This window comes from Chrysochloris asiatica, unplaced genomic scaffold (assembly GCF_000296735.1).
Source record: "Chrysochloris asiatica unplaced genomic scaffold, ChrAsi1.0 scaffold00019, whole genome shotgun sequence".
In the NCBI taxonomy this organism is placed as follows: Eukaryota; Metazoa; Chordata; class Mammalia; order Afrosoricida; family Chrysochloridae; genus Chrysochloris; species Chrysochloris asiatica.
In genome coordinates, this window is record NW_006408537.1 from 9255707 (window position 1) to 9283507 (window position 27801).

A 27801-nucleotide genomic window follows, 5' to 3' on the forward strand; every position below is an offset into this window, starting at 1 on the left:
CCCTCAGTGCCATAACAGGATTGGATAGGACCATGGAAATGGAGTACAGGACTCTCTCAGGGATTGGCTGATTCTGCCTTCCTGCTGAGTTCAAGAGTCATCTCAGAAGCAGGCACAGGGAATGTCATGACCATCAAGCAGAAGAGGCAGAAACAGAGCGCATCCTTTGGACTCTGGGATCCCTGTGCAGAGACATAGCATGAGATAGAGCAGCAGGCTCACAGAGACAGTGAAAACCAGAGTATCCTTGGGATATTTTATCAGCAGTGCTAACGGAGTGTTGTTAACACTGCCCATGAACGGCAGAGGCTAGGGCTGGCATGGCTGAGAGGACAAGCAGGAGAGATAGGCTTGCCTGTGTACAGCTGAGAAGAGGTGCAGCTGTCCAGAGTTGTTTCTATAGCCTGAGTTGTTTCTGATCCTCAATGGTACCCTATTAATTTTCCTATTAAATCTCATGATTGTAAGTAATGTGAGTTCAGCGTGGCCACTGAAATGGATTGTAGTTGGTGGCAGTAAGTGTCGTTGGGTCAACTCTGACTTAGTGATCCTTTACAGGGTTTCCATGGAGTGACTGGTGAGTCTGAACCATCGACCTTTCAGTTCAAACCAACCTTGTGCATATCCTACAGCACCACACCAAGACTCCACTGCAATGGGCTAACATCAGGTAGAGAGAGTGCTGTAGGAGGGATGGTAAGGAAGGTTGGAGGCTGGAGGCGTGTCTGGACTGTCCTCATAGGAACTGGCCTCAGGCTGATGTTGAGTTTGATGCTCCTTCCCTCCCTCTGTGAAGTCAGAGGAGAACAGACCACCTCTGCATCTTTTTTGCATATTGGTTTTTGTGTACTGGAAACTCTCTGGAGGACTTTCGACTCTGGCACATTGAGTTACTATGAGCTGCAGTCAAATTGATGACAACCAATCTTTATTGGAAATAAGAAAAATTCTTTGGTTGTTTTAACTGTTAAAGACAGAATTATACATTTACTATTTTGTTATCAAATGGTGATACATATCACACAAAGCACAAAATCCTAGCTCTGAAATGTATTATTTTTTGATAGTTGGAATCTGTCTTGCATGAAATTTTTATCAAGTAGTAGACTTCAAGTTTGAGGGCAAAATTGCAACCTAATAAAAATATATACAAGTGGTTTTCCATTCAAATTTATAAAAACATTATTTAATAGTAATAAAAATATAGAAGAGTTCAGTTTTCCTTTAAATCCAAAGTTTTTATTTTTAAAAGACCATATACCAACGTCCTACTACAGATATTTTAAGAGAGAAACAAAAAAAGAGCATTACCAATAAGGGCTATTACAGCCAAATCATCCAGTTACCCAAGAATTTGGTGATTGGATATTTCAGAGTCCACTGTGGTTTTGAATATCTTCTGTTAGCAAATAAATTCATTTAAATGACAGGCTTACATGTTTTAGAGGTGAAAAGCGAAACAGTAATAATAACAGTATACATGATATTCATAACTAACAGTTCAAAATGACCATCTCTCTATTTATTAGATGAGTGTGCAGTGTGTGACAAGTAACGGAATGTGTTCACCCTGTCAGTTCACTTTGCTTTCAAGAAACAGATATCCTAATGACATATTAACAGAAGCCTTTCAGTAGGTTGCCAGTAACCATTTCAAAGATTCTGAAACGGATGCTAGCAACTAACAATATCTTGCATTAATGTAGCATAACACTTAAGAGTTGAGACATTAGGTCCTAAGGCCAATTCACCATTCTAAGATCTTTAGGAAAGATCCCAATCCCTAAAAAGTCACAGGCACAATGGAATACATATCAGTGACAGTTCTTTCTAAGCAATGAGTGACAAACTCTGAAACAACCTTCTATCATCATTCTATAATGTGGAAATGGTGTTCATCCTCTTTTATGGTAGTATTAGTTTTACTGTAGTTTGAAAAAGTTTATGTGTGCTGTAAAATTTCGGCAAATAAAAAGGAGACCTTTAACCTGAATTTATTTAATGATATTGCTGCTATCTGAGTTATTCTGAATGCTATTTAATTTGACAGACCAAGATTGAACAAGGAAAAGAAAACCTGAGGAACTGAAATATGGCCATTTTCCCAGTTATACAAGGAACCTTCAGAAAGTCCATGAAAAAGCAGAATTAGAAGGTAATGGAATGGATCTATGAACTTTTGGGCGCCTCCTTATATATCTGTAGGTTAGAAATCAGCCAGCCATAATATTAAAAAGTAGAATAGAGCAAAAATGCACAATTATCTGGGAGTGTCAGGCAGGCTTTTCTTGAGCATCCATGTTTCATTAGGAATTAATAAGACCGTTCTATAAAAGAACTAAGGGTCTCAGAGGGGAAAAAAAACTAATGTGAATTTCAAGGGTTTCATAATAAATTAAGAAGTTATTTAACAGTATCACCATAACCAACTTTCCAGCCTACTTAATCATTTAAAATGGCTAATTATGGGTTCCCTTAAAATACAGCAGTGCAAATTAAAAACTCCAATGTGTGACAAAGGTCTCTATGGAACTATCATCAGACTACATCTTTTATAGAGAAATGGAACAAACGTTTACAAACACATATTTAATTGCTACATGACACAGAAATACAACATATTATATAATATGAGCGATTTCTTTTCTCTGCTAATAAAGACCATAAGACTCTTCGCCACAAAATATATTTTGTGCAAAATTTAAAAGAGACTGTATTTCAAGAGAGTACAAAAGGAGAGCTGACTCACTAGCAGGTATCCATTCACGGTTAGGAACTGAGTTTTTCCCAACACCTATCCCACTGCCTGCAAAGGGAATGGTGACAACTAGTGACACAAAAATCAACATTTTCTAGTACTCTGAAATAGGTAATGTCAGATTATTTCAGTATTATGAGCAGAAAACATTCATTTTTGGCCACTTAACAAGTATGCCCCAGAAAATTCTATGATTTTTCTCAGTCTTAATCTGGGCAGGGGGGGTGAGGGTGGTGCAGATGGAAGACTTAAAAACAAAACAAGATAAAACATGCAAGAGGAATACATAACACATATAATATTTAGTACAAACAATGAAACACTACTTCATGACACATATTTTTCAAGAAAAGTCATTTGTACATGTTTTGAAAACCTGTAAAAAGCCAGGTACATTGAAAAGGGGCTGTTTACCAGTTAGAAACAGCCATTAATGAATGCAGTCTGCTTTCACAGAATTTATGCAATTATCTCAGTTGGAAACCTACTGTCCCCAAGTCGTAAAACATAGGCTCTGACACATGACTAGGTATTAAAATCATTTCTTAAAATAAATTGTTTTGTATTTGGTGCTGACAGAGCTCTTGAGAAAGTGCTATACAAACCCAAGGTTGTAGAAATTTTTAAGTGATATTCTGAAAATGCCATACAAAAATGTGTAAACAAAGGGATGTGTTAGAGTTGCAGGGCATTATAAAACTCACAATTTGGTTTAGGACAAAAAAACCATCCAACTCTTATGTATTTAAAAAATCGTCAGCTTAATTTTTAAAGTCTGAAATTGGGTTCTCTGCAGCAAAAGGTATTGGATGTGCCACTGCCTTTCACAGAACCTAGTGAGTGATGCAGATACGCTGGGCATCTTCTTAGGGCTGTGGCCAAGCTTGTGGCAACAGAAGCTCACCACCCCGCTCCCTGATGGACAGACATGGGGAAAGCTAGCTCTCAGATGCTGCAATGAGTCTCAGCTGGGAGACACTCTAGCATGAAAAAGTTTATACTCCTCTTTACCCTGTCAGAGAGGAAAACAGCTTTTAAAAGATATTATAAACTATATAAATGATGACAGTAAAGCACTGTAAAAATGAAGTACAATACTTTTGGCACATAGCACTTTTAAAATCCAAGCTCATTTTGCAAAATATATGTCTGAAATTTCTCATCTGAAAGTAAAAACTTTTAACAGGTAAACAATGAGTAAATGATTTTTACAAATGAATGATGACAATCTAAGTTTCCTTAAATACTGCACACACCTTCCGTTTACTTCAGTGCCAGATACCTGCATGCACACCTCCACAGCCTTATGTTATACAGATATTGCACGAGCAACATTGCCAAAATACACACTAATGCAATCTGGCAAGTGTTAGGATTTACCTTTCCATCTTTTGCTAGTAGGTATTCATATTTGATACTACTTTCCAGAAAAGCTAAATAATCAATTTCAGAAAATGCTTGTTATCATTCCTTGATCTATAAAATTAAGATCTGTACCAATATATTTCATTTATGTTTTCCAGCATTATAAAATTCAGCAAAACCTGTTTCTGACATCTCTATTTCTGACATCATCAGAACAGGAGAAGCGTCGTCTAATAAAACTTACAATGAGTCCACAGGGCAGTAATTTTTTCCACCAGAGGTCTCACTCTACATTCTGAAAAGCATTATGAAGTAATATTTAATCAAGTCTGTCAACTTTCGGAGAGCCATTGTCTGCAAAATGTGCTAAAATACTTGCAACATACCACAACAGCTGGATATATTTCTTATTGAATTGCACAGTGTAATTTCATTTTCCCCGTAACAATGTTTTAGGGTATGCTACAGCTGCTAAAGGGGTTTCTGCTTTTCTTGGTCCTCTGTTTGTTGGGTCTAAGACTGATGACATCTCCACCATTAAGGATACTTGAATTCTGACCTGAGAGACTTCCACCTGATGTGTTAAAGACACCTGTATAAATTGAGGGAAACACAGAGATTGACATTTACACATCTCAGGGTTACCTATGCATCTAGCTAGCTTCCTAGTAAACTTAGTAATGAAGTTCCAAGTATGCCACAATTTTAAGCTTTTGCTTTCATTTCATTGATTTTTTTAGTAGCAAACATACATGGTTCCAAGTTCAAAAGCACACAAGGGGTCACAATAGAGTCTCTCTTCCACTCTAATCCCCTAGGCACCAGTCCCCCTGCCCTAAAGCAAGCAGGTTATTAGTTTTCCTGGGTATCTTTCTATGATGGCTTTATGCATATGAAGGCAAGTATGTGCACACATTTTTTTCTCCTCCCTCCCAAATGGGGGCATAGTTCATACGCTGTTCTATATCTTTTCATTAATGATAAACTTTGGAAATCTTGAATCAGTAAATATAATAATTTAAATAATTTCACTTATTAATTTTTCATCATATAACTTTCTCAAGAATACTTGCTTTATAATCAACAACAGTATTTGTGAGATTTTGTCAGTAAAAGCACTGTATATAAAAAAGCTAGTCCTAATAAAAGTTATTTTTCTGTTAAGGCTTAAAAAACAAAACAAAAAAAAACAAAGACGTGGTCTGCAGAAAATTACTATGAGTAGTGTAAAGGGATGAACTACAGAAACATGTTTTAAGAATTTTAGTTTCCAATTTTGAACTGTCAGGGTTAGAAAACATAATCTTCAATTTATGAACTACTTAGTTCCCAAGATACACAAAGTTCTGGTGCAGATGTTATCAGGATCAAAGATGACTAAGATCAACTCCTGCCCACAAGAAGTTTACAATCAGTAAACTGAAAATCAGTAATGATATAAGACATAGAAAAGAGACAGACATAAGACCTCTCAGATGGCTCAAAAGAAGGCACAATAACATCTACTTCTTAAGAAAGGAAAAATTACATAAAGAAGACGAACCTGGATGCCTGGCAATGCCCTGGAATTAGACTGCTGGTCTTTTAGGAGAAAAGTACAGAGAATGTGGTTTTCCTTCAAAGTGACAGCAAAGAGAGCTTTCCAGATAGTCTTTAAAGAATAAAGACTTCTTTGACATGTTAGGAAAGTCATTCTCAATGGAAGAACCAAAATGAACTACAGTGAAGAGCAATGGACATGTTCTGGAAACAGCAAGCCCTCTGGAGGAGCCTGGTAAATATGGCACATATAAAAGAGTGGGGGCATGAGGCTGCACAGTTGGGTGAGGTGAAACGATTTTTAAATGTTGGAGTTAAGAGTTTGCATTTAATTTGTTCCCTAATGAAAATCAAGGAGTCCTGGTAGTAAAGTGGGTTATGAATTGGGCTGCTGGCTACAAGGTCAACAGCTCCAATCTACTAGCCACTCTGTGTGAGACAGATGAGGCTTTCTTCTCCCATAAAGATTTACAGCCTTAGAAACTCTATAAAGATCACTGTGAGTTAGAACCGACTCTACCATGCACCCCCACCACTATAATGAAGATCAAAGTGTTTTAAATAGTGAATCGGAAAGCGACAAGATAAAAGCTTACTATAATCGTCTTAATTTACAAAACACTTGATGTATCTAACAATAAGAATGTTGTTGTTAAGTTTCATCAAGTCAATTCCGACTCATAGTGATCCTGATAGGGTTTCTGAGGAGCTGCTGGTGGGTTTGAGCTGCTGACCTTGTGGTTCGCAGTACACTGCTGATCCTACAGCGCCACACCTAAAAATGGCAAAATAAGAAAAAAAGCCAGAACCAAGGAAAATGTAAATAAAACACAAGTCATGAAAATGATGTGTGTGTTTGTGTATCTGTAGTAAGAGGATGAATATGGTGCAGATATGAAGTCCGTGAGACTATGATATTGTTGATGTTAAGTGCTGTCGAGTCGATTCCGACCCACAGTGACCCTGAACAGGGTTTCCGAGGCTGTATATTTTACGGGAGCAGAAAGCCTCATCTTTCTCTCGCAGAACAGCTGGTAGTTTCGAACTGCTGACCTTAAGGTTCGCAGCCCGATTCATAACCACTACGCTACCAGAGCTCCTTCCATGACACTATACAACTGGTTTTATTGCTGCTGCTGTTAGTGCCATCATGTTGGTTCTGACTGACAACTCCATAAACAATAGAACTCCTTTAGAACCAGAAAATGCAGCTCTTCATCTTCCTGGAAGCCAAAACAACATGGGAGACATGCCCAGTAAGTTCTCATTGTTCAAAAGTAGATAACAAAGCTGTTCCTCAAGAGGATGTTAAACTTTTCTCTTTTTTATTGTAGTAAAAATATACACACCAAAACATCCACCAACACAACAACTTCCATGACACTGATTGTAATTTTTATGTTATACCATTACCATATCACTATCCTTATCCAAAATAATCTACCACCATTACCATAAACTCAACTGCCCACTAACAAAAGTTTCCCCTCGTCCCTTCTACCCCTGGTAACAACTAGTATTTTTGATGTCTATACTTGCTTATTTTATATTAGTGAGATCATACTATATTTGCCCTTTTGCAGGAATGCTATACTTTTGCTAGCATTTAGCATTTTTAAAATTCAAAAGTAGTAAAGAAAAAAGTAGTAGGAATGGAAAAAGGTAAGAGATAGTACAGTATAAAATCAGAAAACAAGTGTTAGAAAGCCCTTTTATGTGTAAGGGATAGAGTTTTATAACAAGAGCTATAACATCTCTGGTATCTTTACCCTACTGAATGGATTTAGAACATTCAATAGTAAAAGTCCTTTAAAATCAATATTTCTAAAAAATAAATGTGATACTATTTAAAGTTAACAATCACGGATTTACTGTAATTGGCACATTTCTTAAAGAAATGAGCATATTCTAAAAACTAGTAAGTATTATAATAATGAATGAAACTGAAATTGAACAGGTAAGCATGGCTGTCGTTTCCTGGGTACTTACCAATTTTGTTACTACTTGAATGTCTTAGCTCTGGATCTGCAGCTATTTGTTGCTTGAGTTTTTGAAGATATTTTTCAGCCAAATATTTAAAAACTAGAATAAGACAACAAGCTTCTCAGGTCAACATAATTTATTCATGTAAATTCTGTTATTTCATATTACTTATCAGAATCAACTCAAGGGCAGTGGGTTTGAACATTTTATTATAATATTTCAAGAAATGCTACTGGTGTGAAAGGCTAAGTGCTCGGCTGCTAAGCAAAAAGTTTAACTCACACAGCAGCTCCATGGGAGAAAATCAAAACCCTGCAACTTCTCTCAAAAAGATTACATCTAAGAAAACAGTATGAGGCATTCCTGCTGTCACACAACGTCTCTATGAGACGAAAATTGACTCAAAGGTATCTAACAACATTATCATATGTATACTTAATAGGCAAATTGAAATCAGTTAGAAGCATATAATCTAGTAAGCAAATCAACTCTAGAAAATTATTTGATCAATACCTAAGAAGAATTTTTGTTGTTGTTATGTGCCATCGAGTCGATTCCGATCCATAGCGACCCTGTATAGGGTTTCCGAGGAGCAGCTGGTGAGTGAGTGGTAATATTAGTAAATGTATAAACCAAAAATCAAAACAAGCCCACCGCCACTGAGCTGATTTTGACTCAAAGGGGCCCTACATAGGGTTTCTGAGACTGTAAATCTTTATGGGAACAGATAGCCTCATCTTTTTACTGAGGAATGGCTGGTGGATTTGAACTGCTGACCTTGTGGACAACAGTGCAATGCCTAACCCACAGCATAACCAGAGTGGTCTGTTATTCGTACAAAATTAAACCAACACTCACCACAGGCTCTTTAAGTTCTTGAATAGTGATTACTATGCAGTGATGTCTTGAAATGATGTCAACATTTTTTTAGGTTCAAAAAAATTAACTAGCATAAAGACCTGAACAACTAATGAGTTTCACTCTAATAAAACAGTGGCAAACCTTAAATGAGAAATATATATTATCTTTCTCTAATCTTTCTCTTTTAAAACTAGACAATATTAAACAAAGGTCATCACTTCCCAAAGGAATACCTACTCCCCTGGTGTTCTAAAACAATTTACTAATTCGAAATGTCAAAAATTTTCAAAAGGTATACATTAAAAACACATACTACTTATATGTTCACATATACATAGCTTAGGTTTTTAAAGATATTTTTTTAAAAACCAAGAGAAAAACCTACCAGATAAAAAGTTTTGTTATAGACAATAACAAACATTCATGTCTATAAATCATACTTAATGATTAGTGACTAAGAGCTAATTTTGTTCTCATGTAAGTAAAATTTCTAAGCAACACAATAGAAAAAAAATTAGGTCAAAAACACATCCTATTGCAATAATTTATATAAAAAAAAATTTACCTTCATTTACATTTAGATCTTCTTTCACTGATGTTCTGTAGAATCGTAACTTTAACCTTTTTGCCAATGCCTCAGCTTCCTCACTGCACATCAAATCAGAAGAGAATATGCTTACAGCGGTGACTCTCACTGCTTGTCTTAAATAATTACTTTTAATTACATTTTGTGAATATGGATGGGATGGGGAGTAAGAATCAGACCTTCCAGAAAAATTTATTTCTTTGTAAAGAAGCTTAATATTGATACTCAGTTAATTAAAACCAATAGAAAACTGTATCTCAGTGCTTCAGTAAGATTTAGTCATCACTGCTCTTGGAGGATAAACACCAGCCATTACACTGTATCTGTACATAGAACACTTTTCCATAAAATCATTCGTCTCCATGGTTAAATACCACTTTTCTTTATTTAAATACCTGAATCAGTTCTCTCTTCTGTTATTAATATTATCTGGATTTAATTACATTCTAAAAGTCTTATACTGAAATGCTGAATTTACTGTTATCTGCTATAAAAGTAGACTCCTAATTTTAGTTTTATTAAGATTTAGTAGCCATGGTCCAAAATGGTTCCCAATGATCCCCCACCTCCTGGTCTTCATGACCTTGTAGAATCCCCTCCCATATGTATCACGGTTGGCCTTTGTAACCAATAACACACAGCAGAAATGACAGTATGGGACTTCTAGGCTAGGTCAAAAAAGATGTGGTGGCTTTCACCTTGTTCTCTTTTTGGACAGGCTGCTCTGGGAAATGTCAGCTGCAATACTGTGAGAACACTTCAGCAGTCCTAAAGAGAGGCCCATGTGGAAAGGAACTAAGGTCTCCTGCTAACAGCCAGTGAGTCAGCCATCTTGGAAGTAGATCCTCCAGATGCAGTCAAACCTTTACATAACTACAGCCCCAGCCATAAGTTCATGAAAAATACGGAGCCAAAACCACCCAGCTAAGCCAACCTTCCAAATTCCTGACCAACAAAAACTGTAAAGTAATAAATGTTTGACGTTTAAGTCACTAGATTTTGGGTAGTTACACAGCAACAAATACCATAAAAGGACATGTAACATAGTAATAATAAGGTAAAAATCAATCACAGATTTCCAGAAACATTAGTGATGCAATGAATAAATACTTATAGACAGAAATTATATGGATGTTAAACTCTGTTTGAAGTCACTGTAAGGTACACATGGCTAGCATGCTTCGCTACTAACAGAGAGGGTGGAGGTTTACGTCTACCCATTGGTACCTAAAAGCCTGGTGTATGGAGAGCAATTCTACCGATACATATAGGGTCGCCAGGAGTCAGACTCGACCCACTGACAACTTGGTTAAACCCTATTCACAAATGTAAGAATTCTGAATACATAAAATAATATTAACATGTACCTTTTATGTATTGAAAGTCACTGATGTATGATAGCTACTTATTCTAAATGTGAAAACACCTAGGGATATTTTTAATATTCTTACTATGTTTTTATGTTAAGTGCCGTCGAGTCAATTCTGACTGTTAACCACCCTGTGTAAGGTTTCTGAGGCATTAAATCTTCACAGGAGCAGAAAACCTCACCTTTCTCCCACAGAGCAGCTGTTGGGTTCAAACCACAGACTATGAGGTTCACTGTTCAGTGCTTATTATATGGAGCTAGGTTTAAATTAACATGAATTGGATTTATGGTGAAAAGGATTTCAGACTGGAATCCTAAAAGGATCTTCAAACTTTATTCTTTAAATTTTCTGTATTTACAAGTCAGTATAATTTTTTAAATTCCCAATCACAGAGAATAGGCTGTATAAGTTATATAAGTATAGGCAGTTGTTATAAAAACTTTTGCTAAATTTTACATCTATGCAACAATTTTTAATTGTTTTAACTTTTGTAGAATTACTGTCCCCTCTAAAAACATAGTCATCTTACTTCTTTATACAAGAATCATCCAAGAGATCAATCTTGTTTTGTACAAGTACAGTTGGTAAATCTCCTACTTCAGCTACTACTTTCTCTCTCCAACTGGGAATTGCTTCAAAAGATTCCCTGTCTGTAGTAGAAAATACAAGCACACAAGCCTGGGCTCCTGAAAGATCACAAAATGAAATGGTTATTTACAATCTTGAAACAATCCCATGGGAAGTATATATAACTTTATCTAGTTAAAAGAGATAAGATATGGAGTAAATAAAGTTGAACTGATCTTTGCAATACTCTGCTTATTTTTCAAACACTCAATCTTCTAATTCAAAGAACCAAATTTTATTTATAACAGTGGTTCTTAAACTTATATTTATGTCAAAATAAAAACACATTCTTTTAGAAGACCACAAAATACCAATCTGTTTAACTGCATAATAAAAGCTAGAAAGAATGGTGAAGTAAGTATGAATGACAGGCTATTGTCTAGCTCTTCCTGTTAATATTTGCTATGTGTATCTCAATTTCTTTCAACACAGATTTTAAAAAAATGAAGAAATAATATTCTCATTCTGTGTATGTTTTAAACTTATTACCAGTAACATATAAAAATATAGACACAGATGCTAAGAGAACCAGTGCCAAGAATAACAAATACCTATCTCCAAAACCCACTGCCACCGAGGCAGAGTAAAACTGCTCCAGAGGTTTCGAGAGAGTAAATCTTTAAAGGAGGAGACAACCTCATCGTTTCCCTCAGAGCAGTTGGTGGATCTGAACCACTGATCTTGCAGTTAGCAGCCCAGCACTTAACTTACTGTGCCTTAAAATAGAAAAAAAAAAAATCTTAATTTTTACTATCTAGCCATATAATTCCCATACCACATCCATTGACAAAACTTTAACTATTGAATTAAAAGATTAAAAATAAGCAGCAACATCTGGAAGAAGTTGTTTTATAAATGAAGCTGTTGGATCAGGCAGCACAGTGACAAAAGCAGGTGTTTATGCAACAAGAGTAAAGCATCCCAGGGGTCAGGAGGATTTCCTGGAACAAGCATGTTTTCTTACAGTTACTCTTCCTTCCATATCCCTCTGGTATAAGAACTTCCTACTAAGACTCAAGAGTCCTGGTGTGGCGCTGTGTGCTAATGTGCTGGACCACAAAGTCATTTGAGCTGCACAGTTGGTGGTTCAAGCTCACCAGTTGCTCCTTGGAAACCCTATACGGGGTCGCTATGGGTTGGAACCAACTTGATGTCACTTATCAACAACTAAGACTTAAGACACATCTAGGCTACCTAAGATACTCTAAAGCCAAAAGAGGGAAAACTGTAGAAAGTAAAACCCAGCAGTTTGCTATTTCTGTGAAAGCAGAAGCTTCATATGGGGAAGTCTACCCTACATAGTGGTTGCCAATCAGGCTGCTAACCTCAGGGTCGGCAGTTGGAAACTACCAGCCATTCCACGGGAAAAAAATGAGGCGTTCTGCTCCCATAGAGATTTGCAGCCTCAGAAACCCTGTGCAGGGTCGCTATGAGTCGGAACCGACTCCATGGTACTTAACAACAACAACCCTATACTGTAACAAATTCTAAAAGAAATAATTATACAAAGTCCAGAGACAGACATGACAGATAGACCCTGAGATTATCTCAGAATTTAAGGAGACAGAAAAGTGAGTAGATACTATTTATTGATAAATAAATTTATATTTACTTGAGTGATAATATTTACTCCATACACATTACAAATAAAGTATTATTTAATCCATTAAATTATTATTCAACATTTAAAATTATTTAACTAAGAAATTGTTTCTTCTTTATAAAATCCTATTGTTGCTTTGAACCTAGAATCTTTCTATGCAATTTTCATTTAAATTTGAATGTGTAAATAGTATACTTTCAGGTATGCAAGATCTCAGATATTTCAGAAAAACAAAAACCCTCTTAGAGAAAACATATAATGAAAAAAAAATTCAAGCATCAATATGGGCAATAAGGATGATTAACTTAGAAAAGCTCAAGGTTGTTTAAAAAAACCAAGGACCAAAGGATAAAGAAAAATGTTCAAAACATCCCCCCAAAATTAATAGGGTAGGGAGAGAGTAAATAGTAAGGGTGGGGAGTATCTGTCCTGTGGGAGGTGTTGTTGTTATGTGCTGTGGAGTCAGTTCCAACTCATAGCGACACTGCACAGGGTTTCCGAGGCTGTAAATCTTTATGGGAGTAGAAAGCCTCACCTTTCTCTGGTGGAACCGCTGGAAGTTTCGAACTGCTATGAGATTAGCAGCCGGATTCGTAACTAGTACAATACCAGAGCTCCTTTTGTGAAATCCTTTGGTCTGGCCCTGCCAAGGCAACTGCAATTCTGGCCATCACGTTGTTGTTGTTGTTGTCAAATGTTATCGAGTTGGTTCCGACCCATGAGAAGCACTGAGAAGTTTGAACCACCGACCTTGCAGTTCAAACCAACTTTGCAGTCCAGCGTATTAACTCACAGTGCTATACTAGGACTCTAGCCATCACATTTTTATTGTTAAGTGTCATCAAGTCAGTTCTAACCCAGTGACCCTGTATCAGGTTTCCAAGAAGTGGCTGGTGAGCTTGAACCACTGACCTTGTATTGCTGTTGTATTAGGGATGAATTAAGTGTTTGTTTTAAGTTGATAATTTTGTATGGCCTATAAATTTTGCAGAATAAGGATTCCCCACCTCTGTGGTACAGGGTTTCCAAGGAGCAGCTGGTATGTTTGAACCACTGACTGACCTTGTGGTTAGCAGTTCAGTGCTTATTCTACAGCACTACACTGAGGACACCAAGTAATCAAGGTAAGTAAACACAAACAGGAGTAGCAGACACCTGCGGCTCTGGCCACATCCCTCAGCTCCTTGGGGAAAGAGCAGCTGTGGAGGACCATTATTAGCCTGTTGCTCACGTCCCTTCTCCAAAGCATGTGCTGCAGGTGTCTCTGTTTTTCTATCCCAGGGCTTATACTGATGCTTCAGAAGGCACCTAGATGAAATGCACGTCTGATGTCCAGGGGAACTGCCATGTGGGTGAGTTTCAAATGGTGGGGGATGGAATAAATGTCCCAGCCTCCCTTCGATGGGACAATCTTGAGACGTTTCTACATAGTTCCTCAGAGGAATTGGTCTCCAGGTGTCTACAATGGTAATTAGCTCATTAATGAACCCTTTGTTGCCTTTTATCCCTAACTCTCCCTATTCTCTCACTTTTACTTCATCTTGGGATCACCTTCCAAAGAAAGTATCCCCACTCAATTGTGCCAAGCAGTGCTTTAGGGCAGTAGCGGGACACTCAAGCTAAGATAGAATGTGCCTTGAATTAAAGGTAATCAATCACCATAAGAATAAATAAATTTCTCCTGTATAACTAAAATCACAGGAGAAAGCTAAATTTAGCCAGCAGAAAGGAGATAACAACACACACACACAATAACTACAAAAAACATAAAGCAGGAGAAAAAATGGCAGTTCTAAATAGAATAATTCTAATCTGCAGAAAGAAAGGTCTACAAATCTCTGAATTAGGTAGACTCGTGGTGTGGCACTGTAGGATCAGCACTGGACTGCAAACCACAAGGTCAGCAGTTCAAACCCACCAACTTCTCCTTGGATACCCTAAACAGGGTCACTATGAGTCAGAACTGACTCGACAGCACTTCACAACAACAACAAAGTCCTCAGATTATGTGCTACACCTACCTTGCATAATTAAACCTAAATAAATTACTACAATGGGAAAAAAAAACAAAAACAAACCTGAATTACTTCTATGACTATAATAATTATGACAAATGAGGTACAGCTACTAGTTTCAATTTCCACTAAATGAACGTATCATCCAGCCATGAGATAAGACACACGATCAAATTGTGATCCATGTTTCTTATGCTTAGGAAAACCATAGTGACCACAAAGTTCTTTGTAGCACATACTTTAAAAACATTAAGAGATCCCTTTCTACAACACTTTGAGGTACCCATGAAACAGATACAAATACCTGATTCCAAAGTGTATGTAAGGTAAATCATTATTTACAGAATTTACAAAGAAAATGGTTATAAACCCATTGTACAACTCTGCATCTTCCTCAAGAACTTTTTAATAAAAAAATAAATAAAAAATAAGAGGGGAAAGGTGGAAAATCTCCTTCAACCTTTCTCTTTCCTCCAAGAAGGTGGGGTGAGCTAAGGGAGGGTACTAACTCCTTCAACTCAAAACCAGAAAGACTAGGCTTCAGCAAGACCACTTAAGAAGCTGAATCAGAGAATACCGTGGACTGAAGGTATCTTAGTGCAAAGATGAGAGAGATGCAGCAGCTGAGGACGAGTGAAAAAGCAAGACAGAAAGAGAGCAGATTTTAGGAGGTAGTAACTGTACTCCCAACAATTGCACATGCATTTTGTATGGCTAGAGGTGAACTGTGTTTAAGAAACTGACAGCATGGGTGATTTTAGATCATGTCCAATGGGTCCACTTAAGGGGTGATGGGAGCCTAGAATAAAGGAAGGTGAGGTGGAATGCTTAATTCCTATGAGCTACAAATGGATAAAGCAACTGCCAGAATAGAGTACATGTTTTCTCAGAAGTCACTCAAGAATAGTAAACTCAAGAAAAAGTGGTTACAAATTGGGCTGCGAATCATAAGGTCAGCAGTTCAAAACTACCAGGTGTTCCGTGGGAGAAAGATGAGGCTCTTTGCTCCTGTAAAGATTTACAGCCTCAGAAACCCTGTACAGGGTCTCTATGGGCCGGAACCGACTTCACGGCACATACCACCAACACCAACACCTAAAGAAAGAATCAGCTTTCAACACTGCCATTTGGAGGGCCCTAATATCAGACAACAATAACACCTACCACATGCTCTTGTCTTTCTATTTCCTCTGCTCCTGGACTTGACCCAGGAGAAACCTCTCTAGGAAGCGAGGAAGAAATGGGGAAAGAAGCAACCACATACCCTTCCTCAACAAAGGGTACCATTTTTGTAGGCCAACCCTAGTGACTAATAGCTCCAGAAGGAAAAAAAAAAATTACTGATAAGTTCTGAGTAGAGTCTGGATTATCACAACATTATTTCAAAATAAAACTTGAGATTTCTGCACACTGAGAGCACTCCCTTCTTGTCTAGAATGATTTCCAATAAATATTATTCATTTATGTCTGTAGTCCTGGTGTGACACTGTGGGTTAACATGGACTGCAAAGTAGGCCTGAACTGCAAGGTCAGCAGTTCAAGCTCACTAGCTGCTACTTGGAAACCCTATGGGGGGTTGCTATGAGTCAGAATCAACTCGCCGACACTTAATAACGTTTGTGAGGGGGAGTGAGGTGGCTTCATTTGATAAGTACTGGACTGAGAACCACAAGGTCCATGGTTTGAGCCTGCCAGCTGCTGTGTGGGAGAAAGAGGAGGCTTTATGCTTCCAAAAAGATGTAAATGACTTGGAAACTCTATACGCAGTCGCTATGAGGCACTTAACAACAACATGTTTATGAACCAAATCTAACTAGCTGCCATTGCGTCAACTGTGATTTACAATAACCTTTTAAGACAGAGTCTTGGTTGGCGCTGCAGGATAAGCACTTGGCTGTTGATTGAAATGTCAGCCGTTGAAAGCTATCATCTACTCCTCAGAAACCCTATATAATAAGGTCTCTGTGAGTGGGAACCGATCCACGGCACTTAACAACAACATAGGGCAGAGTAGAACTGCCCTGCAGGGTTTCCAAGGCAGTAATTTTTACAGACGCAGACTGCCATAGCTATTTCCAATAGAGCAGCTTGTGCGTTCCAACAGTCAGCCTTTCATTTATTAGCTAGGCTCTTGACTACTGTGCCACCAGGGCACCTATGTTTGTGAACTGAAAGCCCAAACCCATAGCCATTGAGTTGATTCTGACTCACAGCGACCCTGTACAGGATTTCCGAGGCTGCAAAACTTTATGGGAGTAGAAAGCCTCATCTTTTTCTTGTGGAGTGACTATTGGATTTGAATTATCAACCTTGTGTTTAGCAGTCCAGTGTTTATCTTACAATACCACCAAGGCTTCCTTATGTTTGTGAAAGTACTTATTTTAAAAATAAATTTCCTTCTATGTGCATAAATAGGTCTCAATTCTATGTTCTAATCTCCACATACCTGCTATTCAGAAGCTCCCATTTCTCCCTCAGAACCAACACCACAGTAAAAAAAAAATTTAACAAAATATTTTAGGCTACAGAAACCTTTCTACACAAACAAGCCTGGTATCTACTGTCTGGAGTAGACTTTCTTAGCGCTTTCGAGGGGCTGTTTGGGAGCCCAAAAGACTTCATAATATCATACAAGCCTTTGTTGTAAACCTATTTACCAGAAAGCCGTGTTTCAACATGCCTCTCTATATAAGTGAAAGCCAAAATTCCAAGGCCATAATAATGTTTTTGAGCATTGGTATTTTGATATAATTGGTTTTTAAAAATAAATTATAGTAAAGTGTTTCTTCCTGAAATTCTCATTTGAAAATTTTTTTTATTCAACCTGTATAATACATTTCTAGGGCTTCAATCAGTAAGCCATCATTTTACAAGACACTGTATTTTTACCATTGTAACTTATAAGGCATTGTATTTACACTCTCTCTTAATAAACCTTATTCTTCTCAGCCCTTCCTTTCTCTTTTTAGTCTTTATCCTATTTAATTGCTTCTTCATCTGAATTTACACTGTTAAGTGCCAATCAAGTTGTTTCAGACTCACAGCAACCCTGTATAGGGTTTCCCATGTGTAGTCCAGTGCGTATCCTTACATTGCTACTCCAGGACTCCGAATCTACACTAGAATCTGATGTTATTAGCTAGTTGCCAATTAGCTAGCATCCATTTGCCCTCCTTTCCTAAGGCCACCTAGTTTGCTGGGAGGGAACTACTACTGCCCCACTGCATAGTAACTATTGTTAAGTTCCCTTGAGTCTGCAACCCTGTGTAGGGTTTCCAAGGAACAGCTGGTGAGCTTGAACCGCTGATCTTGCAAGCAGTTCAGCACATTAACCCACAGCACAACACCAGAACTCCATAGCAGTTATGTGAACTAAATTCACCTTCTGTTCTTCAGGGAAGACCAGAATGGCCAATGCAAGTTACAATAATCACATTCCTCTGACTCCTGTAATAAAATCAAGGGTGGTCTAATCAGAGAAAAGTACTTTTGAACCATTCTGGGAAACAGCCCTTTCCCCTGCAGGATAAGAACAAAGCAATGCTGAAGAAAATCAGCATAAGGCTGAACCCACTCAGAGAGGGAGGCAGGGCTGACTAAGCTACTTCCAGAATTCTTTATACTAAGCAAGTCCATAAACCTTCTTTACATTGAAGTCAGTTTAAAGTTGCTTTCCTGGTGCAGAAACAGCACAGGACTGAAAACCATAAGATCAGCAGTTCAAACCCACCAGCTGCTTAACAACAATTCTATTAACAGCAACCAAAAGCATTCTGATAGAATCCCAAAGGAAAGCACAGAATACTCAATATGCCATTACTAATGATTTACATATGTTGTTGTTGTTATTAAGTGCCACTGAGTCTGTTCCTTGCCATTTAGTCCGTTTCAACTCATAGCGACCCTTACAGGGTTTCTGAGGAGTGGCTGGTGAGTTTGAACTGCCGACCCTGTAGTTCAAACTGACCTTGAGGTTGAGTGCTTATCCTATGGTGTCAAGTTTACTTATAATCACCACTATTTGTTTCTTAGTTCAAATTATGTTGTGACAAAAGCTCATTTTTATAATTAAAAAACAGAAGTTGGCACTGAAGACCTTTCTAGGTATTCCACCCTCTCTTCACCCTTTTAGTTGGCTAAAAAGTCAGTTACACAGTTAAGCTTTAAACAGGAGTAAAATCATTGTAAGATTAAATGTTAAACATAAGGAAAACAAAGCTATTTTTGGTTAGCTCAAATGAAACACAGTGAAGAGTAATTTAAACATCACCCAAAGTAAATTAAGATGTAAATATCAGTAATCATGGTCTCTGTTTGTAGTTTTTGGCAAAGAATGGAGTTTGTAGACATATTAAAGAGACAAATATGATTTGTGGAGAGCTAATAAATATTGGACTATAATAAGAAGTACAACAAATCAGATGAGCCTGATTTAAAAAAATTAAAGGCTAACAATCCTGGACAGTCTTAATTCAGAATTAAAACAAAAAGTGGAGAAAACATCAACGCTTCAACTAGAGTGGAACTATAACTATTTTTAGCTTCCTGGCGGTTTGTTTTTTAAATCAGAACCCCAAATGATGTACTAAATTGCATAGTTCCAACATTTTTTCCCCCTTTTAATTTATTCACAAATCAAATCACTTCCCACATTTGGCCTGTATTTTCTTTTTAAAAATTTAAATGTTTTATTTTGAGATAATTACATATTCAGTTTTGTCTTTTTATAATGTTGTTGTTAAGTGCTGTCAAGTTGGTTCTGACTCATAATGACCCTTTATAGGGTTTTCGAGGAGCAGATGATGTATTTAAACCACAGACCTTACAGTTCAAACTAACTGTTTGGCCCAATGCTTATCATATAGCGCCATACCAGAACTCCCCTTTTTAAATTAAAGGTACACTTTTATAAATATATTCACCATAAATAACCATACTTGTTTAAAAATACTGCCTTATCAAATTGTCCAAAGTGTAAGAAGAAATAGTCCAAACAATTTTTCTTTACTAAAAGAACACACATTCCATATACAAAATTTTGAAAACAAAGCTAGGTAAATGTGTACTGTTTTTGGTGGTGTTTTTTTCCTTTGTGTAGGAAGGGGGAGGCAGGAAGAAGGAGGGCAGGATGAGATAATAACCCCATTTAAAAACAACTAATAATCTTCAATCAAGAATAAAACTGTACATTTAGGACCTGCTAATCAACAATGTTCTAGTGTGGCGCTATGGGTTAATGCATCAGACTGCAAAGTCGTTTGAACTGCAAGTCGGTGGTTCAAGCTTACCAGCTGCTCTTCAGAAACCCTATACAGGGTCGCTACAGGTCGGAATTGACTTGACGGCACTTAATAACAACAACAAACAATGCAAAGGCTCATGAAAATTCTTAATTTGATAAAAATACAATCTACTCGAAGAAGAGCTTGGGGAAGTAACATAACTCCCAGTCTCATGTCATCATCCATATCTAAACTGGAGCATAGAACCAGAAGAGACAATACACAAAGAAACTGTAAATGGGAAGCTGCAGTACAATACACTGCTTTTATATATAAGCCTTTCTCTCCATGGCTGTCTTGTCGGTGATAAGTGTCGTCAAGTTGGTTCCAACCCAAAGTAACCTTGTATAGGGTTTCCGAGGAGCAGTTGGTGAGCCTGAACCACCAACCTTGTGGTTCAAATCGACTCTGCAGTCCAGTGCATTAACCCACAGTACCACAGCAGGACTCCCCCATCTTGTAACTCCTACTAAATACTTGGGTTAGTTGGTTGATTGGTTATGTGCCGTGGAGTCGGTTCCAACTCATAGCAGCCCTGTACAGGGTTTCCGAGGCTGTAAATCTTTACAGAAGCAGAAAGCCTCATCTTTCTTCCACAGAACAGCTGGTAGTTTTAAACTGCTGACCTTGCGGTTCACAGCCCAATTCGTAACCACTATGCTACCCAAGCTCCTAAAAGCTTGGGTTATTGTTAAGTGCCGTCGAGTTGGTTCCGACCCATAGCAAACCTGTATAGGGTTTCCGAGGAGCAGCTAGTGAGCTTGAACCAGACTATGCAAATGGGGTTGTGGGCCACCAAGAGGACTGGGGAGTTTGTTAATAATGCAAATAAGGTGCATGGTACCCTGGTGGGGGCAAAACCATGCAAATAAAGTGTATGAAATCCTAACAAGGGATTAGTTAGTTATGTCATCCTACTAAGGTTACAATGAGCCATCCCAAAGTGGATGGTGGGGACTCACTACCACCAAGAAAAGAGAGGGTTTGAAGTGCATCCTTTGGACCCATGGTCACTGCACTGAGAACCTCCTAGACCTGAGAGAGAGCGAGAGAGAGATCTGTAACACTGGAAAGGAGGAAGCGAGAGACTGAGAGGCAGAAGAAGCAAAATGAAAAGAGAAACAACAGAACCAAGAGACCAGCAGCAGCAGACGATGTGGTGGGATTCCCAGCTCAGGGAGTGAGAAAGCTAAGCATTTCTGAATAGGGATTGCTGACCCATGCGGAGCCTTTGAGCCAAGGTTTACAAGCAGAGTGGGGTGTTTCTGGGCATTTATTGGTGGAGCGAAAGAGCTTGTTGTGCAGGGTAGAGGTTAAGCCAACCCAAAAGGCCCAAGGGATTAACAGCTGAGAAGCTAAGGGTCTTGAACAAAGGAGAGGCCTGCTGTGGACAAGGCTGAGAAGCAGTCCTGAATGAAGAACTGTATCCCAATTCTTCCTGATCCTAAATTGTAACCTATTGCCTTCCCTAATAAATTCCATAACTGAGTCTGTGAGTTCTGTGTGGCCAATGCAACAAATTATAGCATCTAACAGACAAGTAGAGAATGTTGTGGTAGAGGTAGGTGGTATCAGAACTGGTAAAAAGCTTGGAGAGAGGAGGTATATCTGACCTTCACCTCACAGCAATCAGTCTTGGGCTACTGGCGCAAGTAATGATTTTCCTCCCTCTTATGAAGTTAGACAAGGAGGTCTGAGTTACTGTCCAGCTATTTTTAAGGATACCTTTAAGGACACAGTCAAAAGAGTGAACAATATGTAGCTATAGCATGAGGAGGAAGACAGCTGAGAGGTGTACCGATCTTAATTTCTCAAGGGACCAAACGTTGCCTTAAAGTAGGCAGTGAAGTCAAGTTTCCTTGGTACCAATTTGGAAAGGCAATTTCTTTGTTCACTGACATGACAGTGTAATTATGTTTTTATTAGGTCTCAGAGGCCATTGTAATAATATAAACCTACATTTTCTAAAACTGAAAAAATAACATAGTTATCCTAAGAGCTGCTTGGATTCACCCTATTTTACAAATATATGTATTTATATAAATATATGCATTTATATAGAGAGTCCTGGTGCTGTGGGTTAATGCACTGGACTGCAACATCGGTTTGAACTGCAGGGCAGCGGTTCAAGCTCACCAGCCACTCCTTGGAAACCCTATATAGGATCACTATGGGTCAGAACCTACTCGAAGGCACTTAGCAACAACTGCCAACCATGAGGTCCAGCACATTATCCCACAGCACCATACCAGGACTCCATACACAGACACACACATCCTGTGGACCCAGGGTCACTGCACTGAGAACACACACATATTGTTGTGAGTCTGAACAGCCTACCGTGTGGTTCAAACTGACTTTGAAGTCCTGTGCTTACCCTGCAGTGTCATAACAGAACTCCTATGTGTGTACATATACATGGGCTCCTGGTATGGCACTACAGGATCAGCACTGCGAACCATTCAAACCCACCAGCTGTTCCTCAGAAACCTATACTGGGTTGCTTTGAGAGTTACCAAAATCTGTCACATAAACATGACTAAGTGCATGCTGTTGGAATTTTTTTTCAAAAAGGCAGCATAAGAGCAATAAAATAAAGCACTATTAACTAAGGCATGCCTATAATCAGTTGTGTCAAGTGGGCTGTGATGAGAAAGATGAGTAAACATAATGGAGAAGTTGGAGGTCATTGGTGATATTGGTAAGAGCAGATTCAATGGAGTGCTGGGGGTTAAAAAAAAAACCACCACCTAATGAAAGAAGTGCAGCCAGAGTACTCCTTGGAGGTCAGGATGGCCAAATTTCATCTCTCATACTTTGGACATATTGTCAGGAGGGACCAGTCTCTGGAGAAGGACATCAAGTTTGGTAAGGTGGAGGGTCAGAGAAAAAGAGGAGGACCCCCAGCAAGATGGATTGGCAAAGTGGCAGCATCAATGGGCTCAAGCGTGGCAACGATAGTGAGGTTGGCCCAGAAACGGGAAGTGTTTCGTTCTGTTGTGCATAAGGTCGCTATGAGTCAGTACCGACTTGATGGCACCTAACAACAACAACAAATGAAACTGGTCTGAGGAAACACTGAGAGGTAATGATGGAAATGGCAAGTCGAACCAGCTCACAGTTCTGCTAAGAAGGGCAGCAGAGCAATCAGTGGGGCAGTCCTGGATGCAGGGTCAAGAGGGGAAACAGAAGGCAAGTTTCTACGCCAAAAATCTTCATGTCAATAAGGAAAGCAATGGACAACAGCAACGTGGAAGATAAAAGTCTCAGGACTTGGGCTTTCAGATGCTGAAGTTTTTGAGAGAAGGAAAAGGAATGTTTTGGAAGCAGCAGCAAGACAAAAAGAAGATAATTCTGTTAAACAACCTTCAAGCCTTGAAGAATGTGAGGCTATCTATGGGTAAAAAGAGGACTGTAGGAGAAGCAGTGTCTTTGTCAAATTTTCGTTGAAACAAAGGCAAAAAGTTTTAAAGACTTGGGATGTTACAGAGATGATAATCTGGGTTTTCACTATACCTTTTGATTTCCCACAACATCTGGAAAATGCAGAGTACTAAATGCGTGTCCACATGGATCATCAGTTAATGCTAATGATACTAGACTAGGCTTTAAATTGTTTGGCTCTCTTAGTATTATCACCATTGACAGTGAGCTGGAGAAAACCTAAAAATCATGCTTTAAATTCCAAAAGAGAAATGTAAAATTTTATAATACAATGTTAACAGGAGATTCAAATTCCATTTAACAATTCAAGCTTTTTTGAGGAATTCTGCCACACATTTAGAGCCATAAACTCTCTTGTTGTAGTTCCGTCCTCTTACATCTTATACTACCTCACTCATGTGAGTGTAGAAAAGGCTTTCATTTGCCTTCATATGCCATAACACAATGATACCTTATCTGTAAGGGTTTTACCTTCTCAGGCTAGTTTCCATTCTCTTATGAATATCAACTTCTTTGGAGAAAACATGCGATAAGCATATTTCTTGGGATGGCCTATTAAACTCATGTAATTCTAAGGCAGATATTAACTATAGAACAAAGTATTATTTGTCACTCAACAAGCTCTTCAGAAGAATAACATCTAATAAGAGTTTTAAAAAATACTTTGAAATTATTATAACTTTCTTAAAGAATCATCCTTACATGAAAGAAAAAGAAAATTCTATTTAGCAAAAAGAACATACCTACACAAACAAGAATAAATCCCACAACTTACCTCGATAGTAGGCCTTTGTTATTGCATCAAACTCCTCTTGACCTGCTGTATCCCATAACATTAGTCGAACATCTTCATCATTAACTCTGAAACAAGAGATGCATTTATTTGAAATGTAAAGGAAAATGACTTTAGTAATATAACTTAGTATATGTTTTAATTTTCTAAATTTGAAGGTATTAAAACTACATCGATAGCTTCACTTAGAAAAAGTCTGAGTACTTTCAAATGTTGAGACCATTACGAACAGTAAGAGTAAGGGGTGAAAGACATAACTAACTTTACACATGAATTAGATTTACCTGTCATGGTTTTTTTCTTGAACAGCCGTCACAGATAGCGGTGGCTCTGAGACTAGCAATGTTGGAAAAGGAGAAAAGTTCCCTTAGGTCAGGGTTTGCTCTCTTCTCACTACAGCACTGTAATGGATTTTAATACCCTAGTGATAAAATAAAGGAGCTCTGGTAACATAGTGATTACGAGTCAGTTTACTAACCTCAAGGTCAGTGGTTCAAAACTACCAGCTGTACTGCAGGAGAAAGATGAGGCTTTCTGCTCCTGTAAAGATTTACAGCCTTGGAAATCCTATATTGTTGTTTTTGTTGTTGTTAAGTGCCATCGAGTCAGTTCCGACCCATAGTGACCCTGTACAGGGTTTCCGAGGGTATAAATCTTTCCGGGAGTAGAAAGCCTCATCTTTCTCCTGCAGAGCGGCTGGTAGTTTTGAACCGCTGACCTTAAGGTTCACAGCCCGATTCGTAACCACTACGCTACCAGAGCTCCTTGGACATCCTATATAGGGTGGCTATAAGTTGGAACCAATTCCACAGCACACCACCACCACCAATGATAAAATAAGGATAAGGGAAAGCAGCAGCTTACCTGCTTGACTGCCCTTTGACTCAAATACAATTATTAAACATCAATTTATAATTCAGTAATAAGTATAAAAAATAAGTACCATCACAATTTAAAATATGTTCTCAGGAAGGAAGCAAATATGGAAGTATTCTAAAACAGGCAATAGGATACAAATTAGAAATTCATCAGTCTTTAAACCCAATGAATACAATTATTTGTCATGCTAATAGCTGGGCAACTAAATCAGATTTATTTAATGCTTCTTATTTCTGTAACACATTTTAGTTTATCTCCCACAATTTAAAATATCCTTTAAAAGTTCTACAGTCTGATGACAAAAAGTTCTTTGAACATATTTTAGCATCCAAGTAGATTTCCTGAAGTAGGCTCTTTTGCATGTTGTTGGTAGGTGCTGTGGAGTCAGTTACAACTCCTAGCAGAACAAAACACTGCCTAGTCCTGCGCCATGCTGACAATTGTTAAATTTAAGCCCATTGCTGCTGCCACTGTGACAATCCATCTTATTTTATAGGAGTATTTAATCTTTCTCAAGTCTGTTTCTCTGATTTCTTTAAATTAAATTAAAACCAACTTCTACTAGTCTTGCCCAGTTTGAGAGACAGAAGAATACAAAAAGAGAGAGAGAGATTCTAAACAAAAGGATCCCTTAATGTAAGAGATAAAAACTTTATTCTGAGAGACAGGTAACTTTCCTTCCAAATGAAGAGGTGATAGAACTCTCATTAGAATTAAGCATTAGTTTGTTTTTAAGTGTTCAAGATTCCACCACAATATAAAACAGATGTAAGATAGGGGGAAAAGGGAAGCTTTGAAGGAGAAAAAAATTGAAAGTAGAAAGACGACAAAAAAAAAAAAAAAAAAAAAGACAGGAAGAAAGATATACATGGGAATCAGCAATTAAAAACTATCACCAACTACCTCATGAGTCACTGCCACTAGCTTGGACTGTACTGTGATTAACATTAGTCTTGGACACAGTTCACACATCAAAATCAAGGGGATAAAATGGCCAAGTACATACTGGATCTGTCGCTCCAAAAAATCAACTCCAATGGTTTTCTTGTAGTCTTTTGTAAAAATGCCTTTGCAATATCGTTGGATCATACTTGATTTTCCAACTGCTCCATTCCCTACAACCACCATCTTGATGGCCACTTCCATATCCTCCTCCAACATTTCTGGAGTTGAAAAGGAGTTTCTGTAGCAGTTCTAGTTTCTGGTGATTGGATCTTCTCCTCAAATCTGGGATTGAAAATGCAATTATTTTCTTCATGGCATGAAAATTGTGCAAAATAAGCTACAACATAATAAATTGTCCATAGTATGTGTATATGAGCCAAAAGCTGTAGAAAAACACCCCCAAAGAAGATTTTGTATAATATGTATAATTACCACATACACCAGCTTCTTTAGATATGGACTAGTTACAGTTACTTATATAATGAAAGTAACAGAATGTGTGCTATTTGTATTTTAGACTGAAAAGAACAGAAAGTCAGTTTCTTCACATCTCCTCTTAAACGTAACTAATTTTTATCCATTTCACTTTGCTATTCTATTCCAACTACCTTAACTGAAAATTCATCTACATAACCACTACACATTGATTCTGAAATGTGATCAACTTTCCTTTCTTTGTCCCTAGTGGAGGCTCAGCACTTGTCCCTAGTATTTCAAAAACTTACCTGATCATAAGAATCATGTAAGAGCTTGTTAAAGTTTCGGTTATGGGTCTCCACACCAGATATAATTAATGAGACATTAGATAAAATTAACCAGATACAGTATCATAAAATCTCAGAGGAAGGGCTTTGGAAGCTGGTTTTTAAAACAAGCATGGAAGTGTGCCCTTAGTTCTCCCTTCTGGAGAGAAAAGGCACAAGAATGGTTGGCTGGCTTCCTCCAGTTGCCACACCTTCAGAATCCTCAGCACAGTCCATCCACATGGAGGTCACGCCATTAAACCTCAAAGCAGAAGACAGCCAGCGGAGTGAGAGTGTATGAGTGAGGCCACTTCTGCCCTAAGTGGGATTTCTTTGTGCTGGACTCCCCTTCAAACTGGCTGAGATGATCTCAGAATTGCACTGTGGACTAAAGTTCTCTCCCCACAATCCTCCTTGCCTTCTGCTCTCATTGCAGTGTCAAACTAGCATTGTGGTATGGCACCCTCCCCTTTACTCATCACTGGTATTTCCCAGAGTAAACTTCTTGCATTTCTAATTCCATCTTGGCATCTGCTTCCCGAAGGACCCAAACGAACGCAAATCACCTCCCTACTCCCAGACTGAAATGATTCTTACAATTAGGTAATTTTTAAAACATTAACCCTAGTCCAGTGAGTCTCAATCTTAGCTACACACTGGAATTATTTGGGAAAAAAAATTATTAATGCCTGGATCCCTTCTTCCAAGTATCAGAATTTAAACTGTCTATGAATGATTAAGTGCTGTACTACTAACTAAAAGGTTGGTGAATCAAATCCACTCAGACGCAGCTTGGATGTTGTTGTTGTTAAGTGCTCTTGAGTCGGTTCCGATCCATAATGACCCCATATAGAGATTCTGAGGAGTGGCTGGTGAGCTTGAACTGCCGAACTTGTGGTTCAAACCGACTTTGCAGACCAGCGCATTAACCCACAGCACCACACCTTGGCGGTAGGCCTAGCAATCTGTTCCCCAAAGGTCATAATCTTGAAACTCTACAGAGTACAA

The 27801-nt window shown here is 38.2% G+C and overlaps 1 protein-coding gene across 1 annotated transcript; it reads right to left on the reverse strand.

The window, feature by feature from the left end:
* Window positions 1-4575: 4575 nt before the first annotated feature.
* Window positions 4576-26266, reverse strand: RAB23 (RAB23, member RAS oncogene family). Its single transcript, XM_006835742.1, has 6 exons — window positions 26112-26266; window positions 24209-24294; window positions 10992-11148; window positions 9072-9154; window positions 7652-7744; window positions 4576-4715 (listed from the first exon to the last, which is right to left on the reverse strand). Exons 1-6 carry the CDS (start codon window positions 26264-26266, stop codon window positions 4576-4578), a joined length of 714 nt encoding a protein of 237 aa, XP_006835805.1.
* Window positions 26267-27801: the final 1535 nt, after the last annotated feature.

Excerpts from the sequence above, each read along its gene's own strand:
- RAB23 (XM_006835742.1), bottom strand. The coding sequence starts at position 26,266 with ATGTTGGAGGAGGATATGGAAGTGGCCATCAAGATGGTGGTTGTAGGG. Across the intron at positions 24,295-26,111 it reads TTTTTGGAGCGACAGATCCA|AGTTAATGATGAAGATGTTC; the intron begins GTATGTACTTGG and ends CTCTTGTTTCAG. Across the intron at positions 11,149-24,208 it reads AACAAAGGCCTACTATCGAG|GAGCCCAGGCTTGTGTGCTT; the intron begins GTAAGTTGTGGG and ends GTGATCTTTCAG.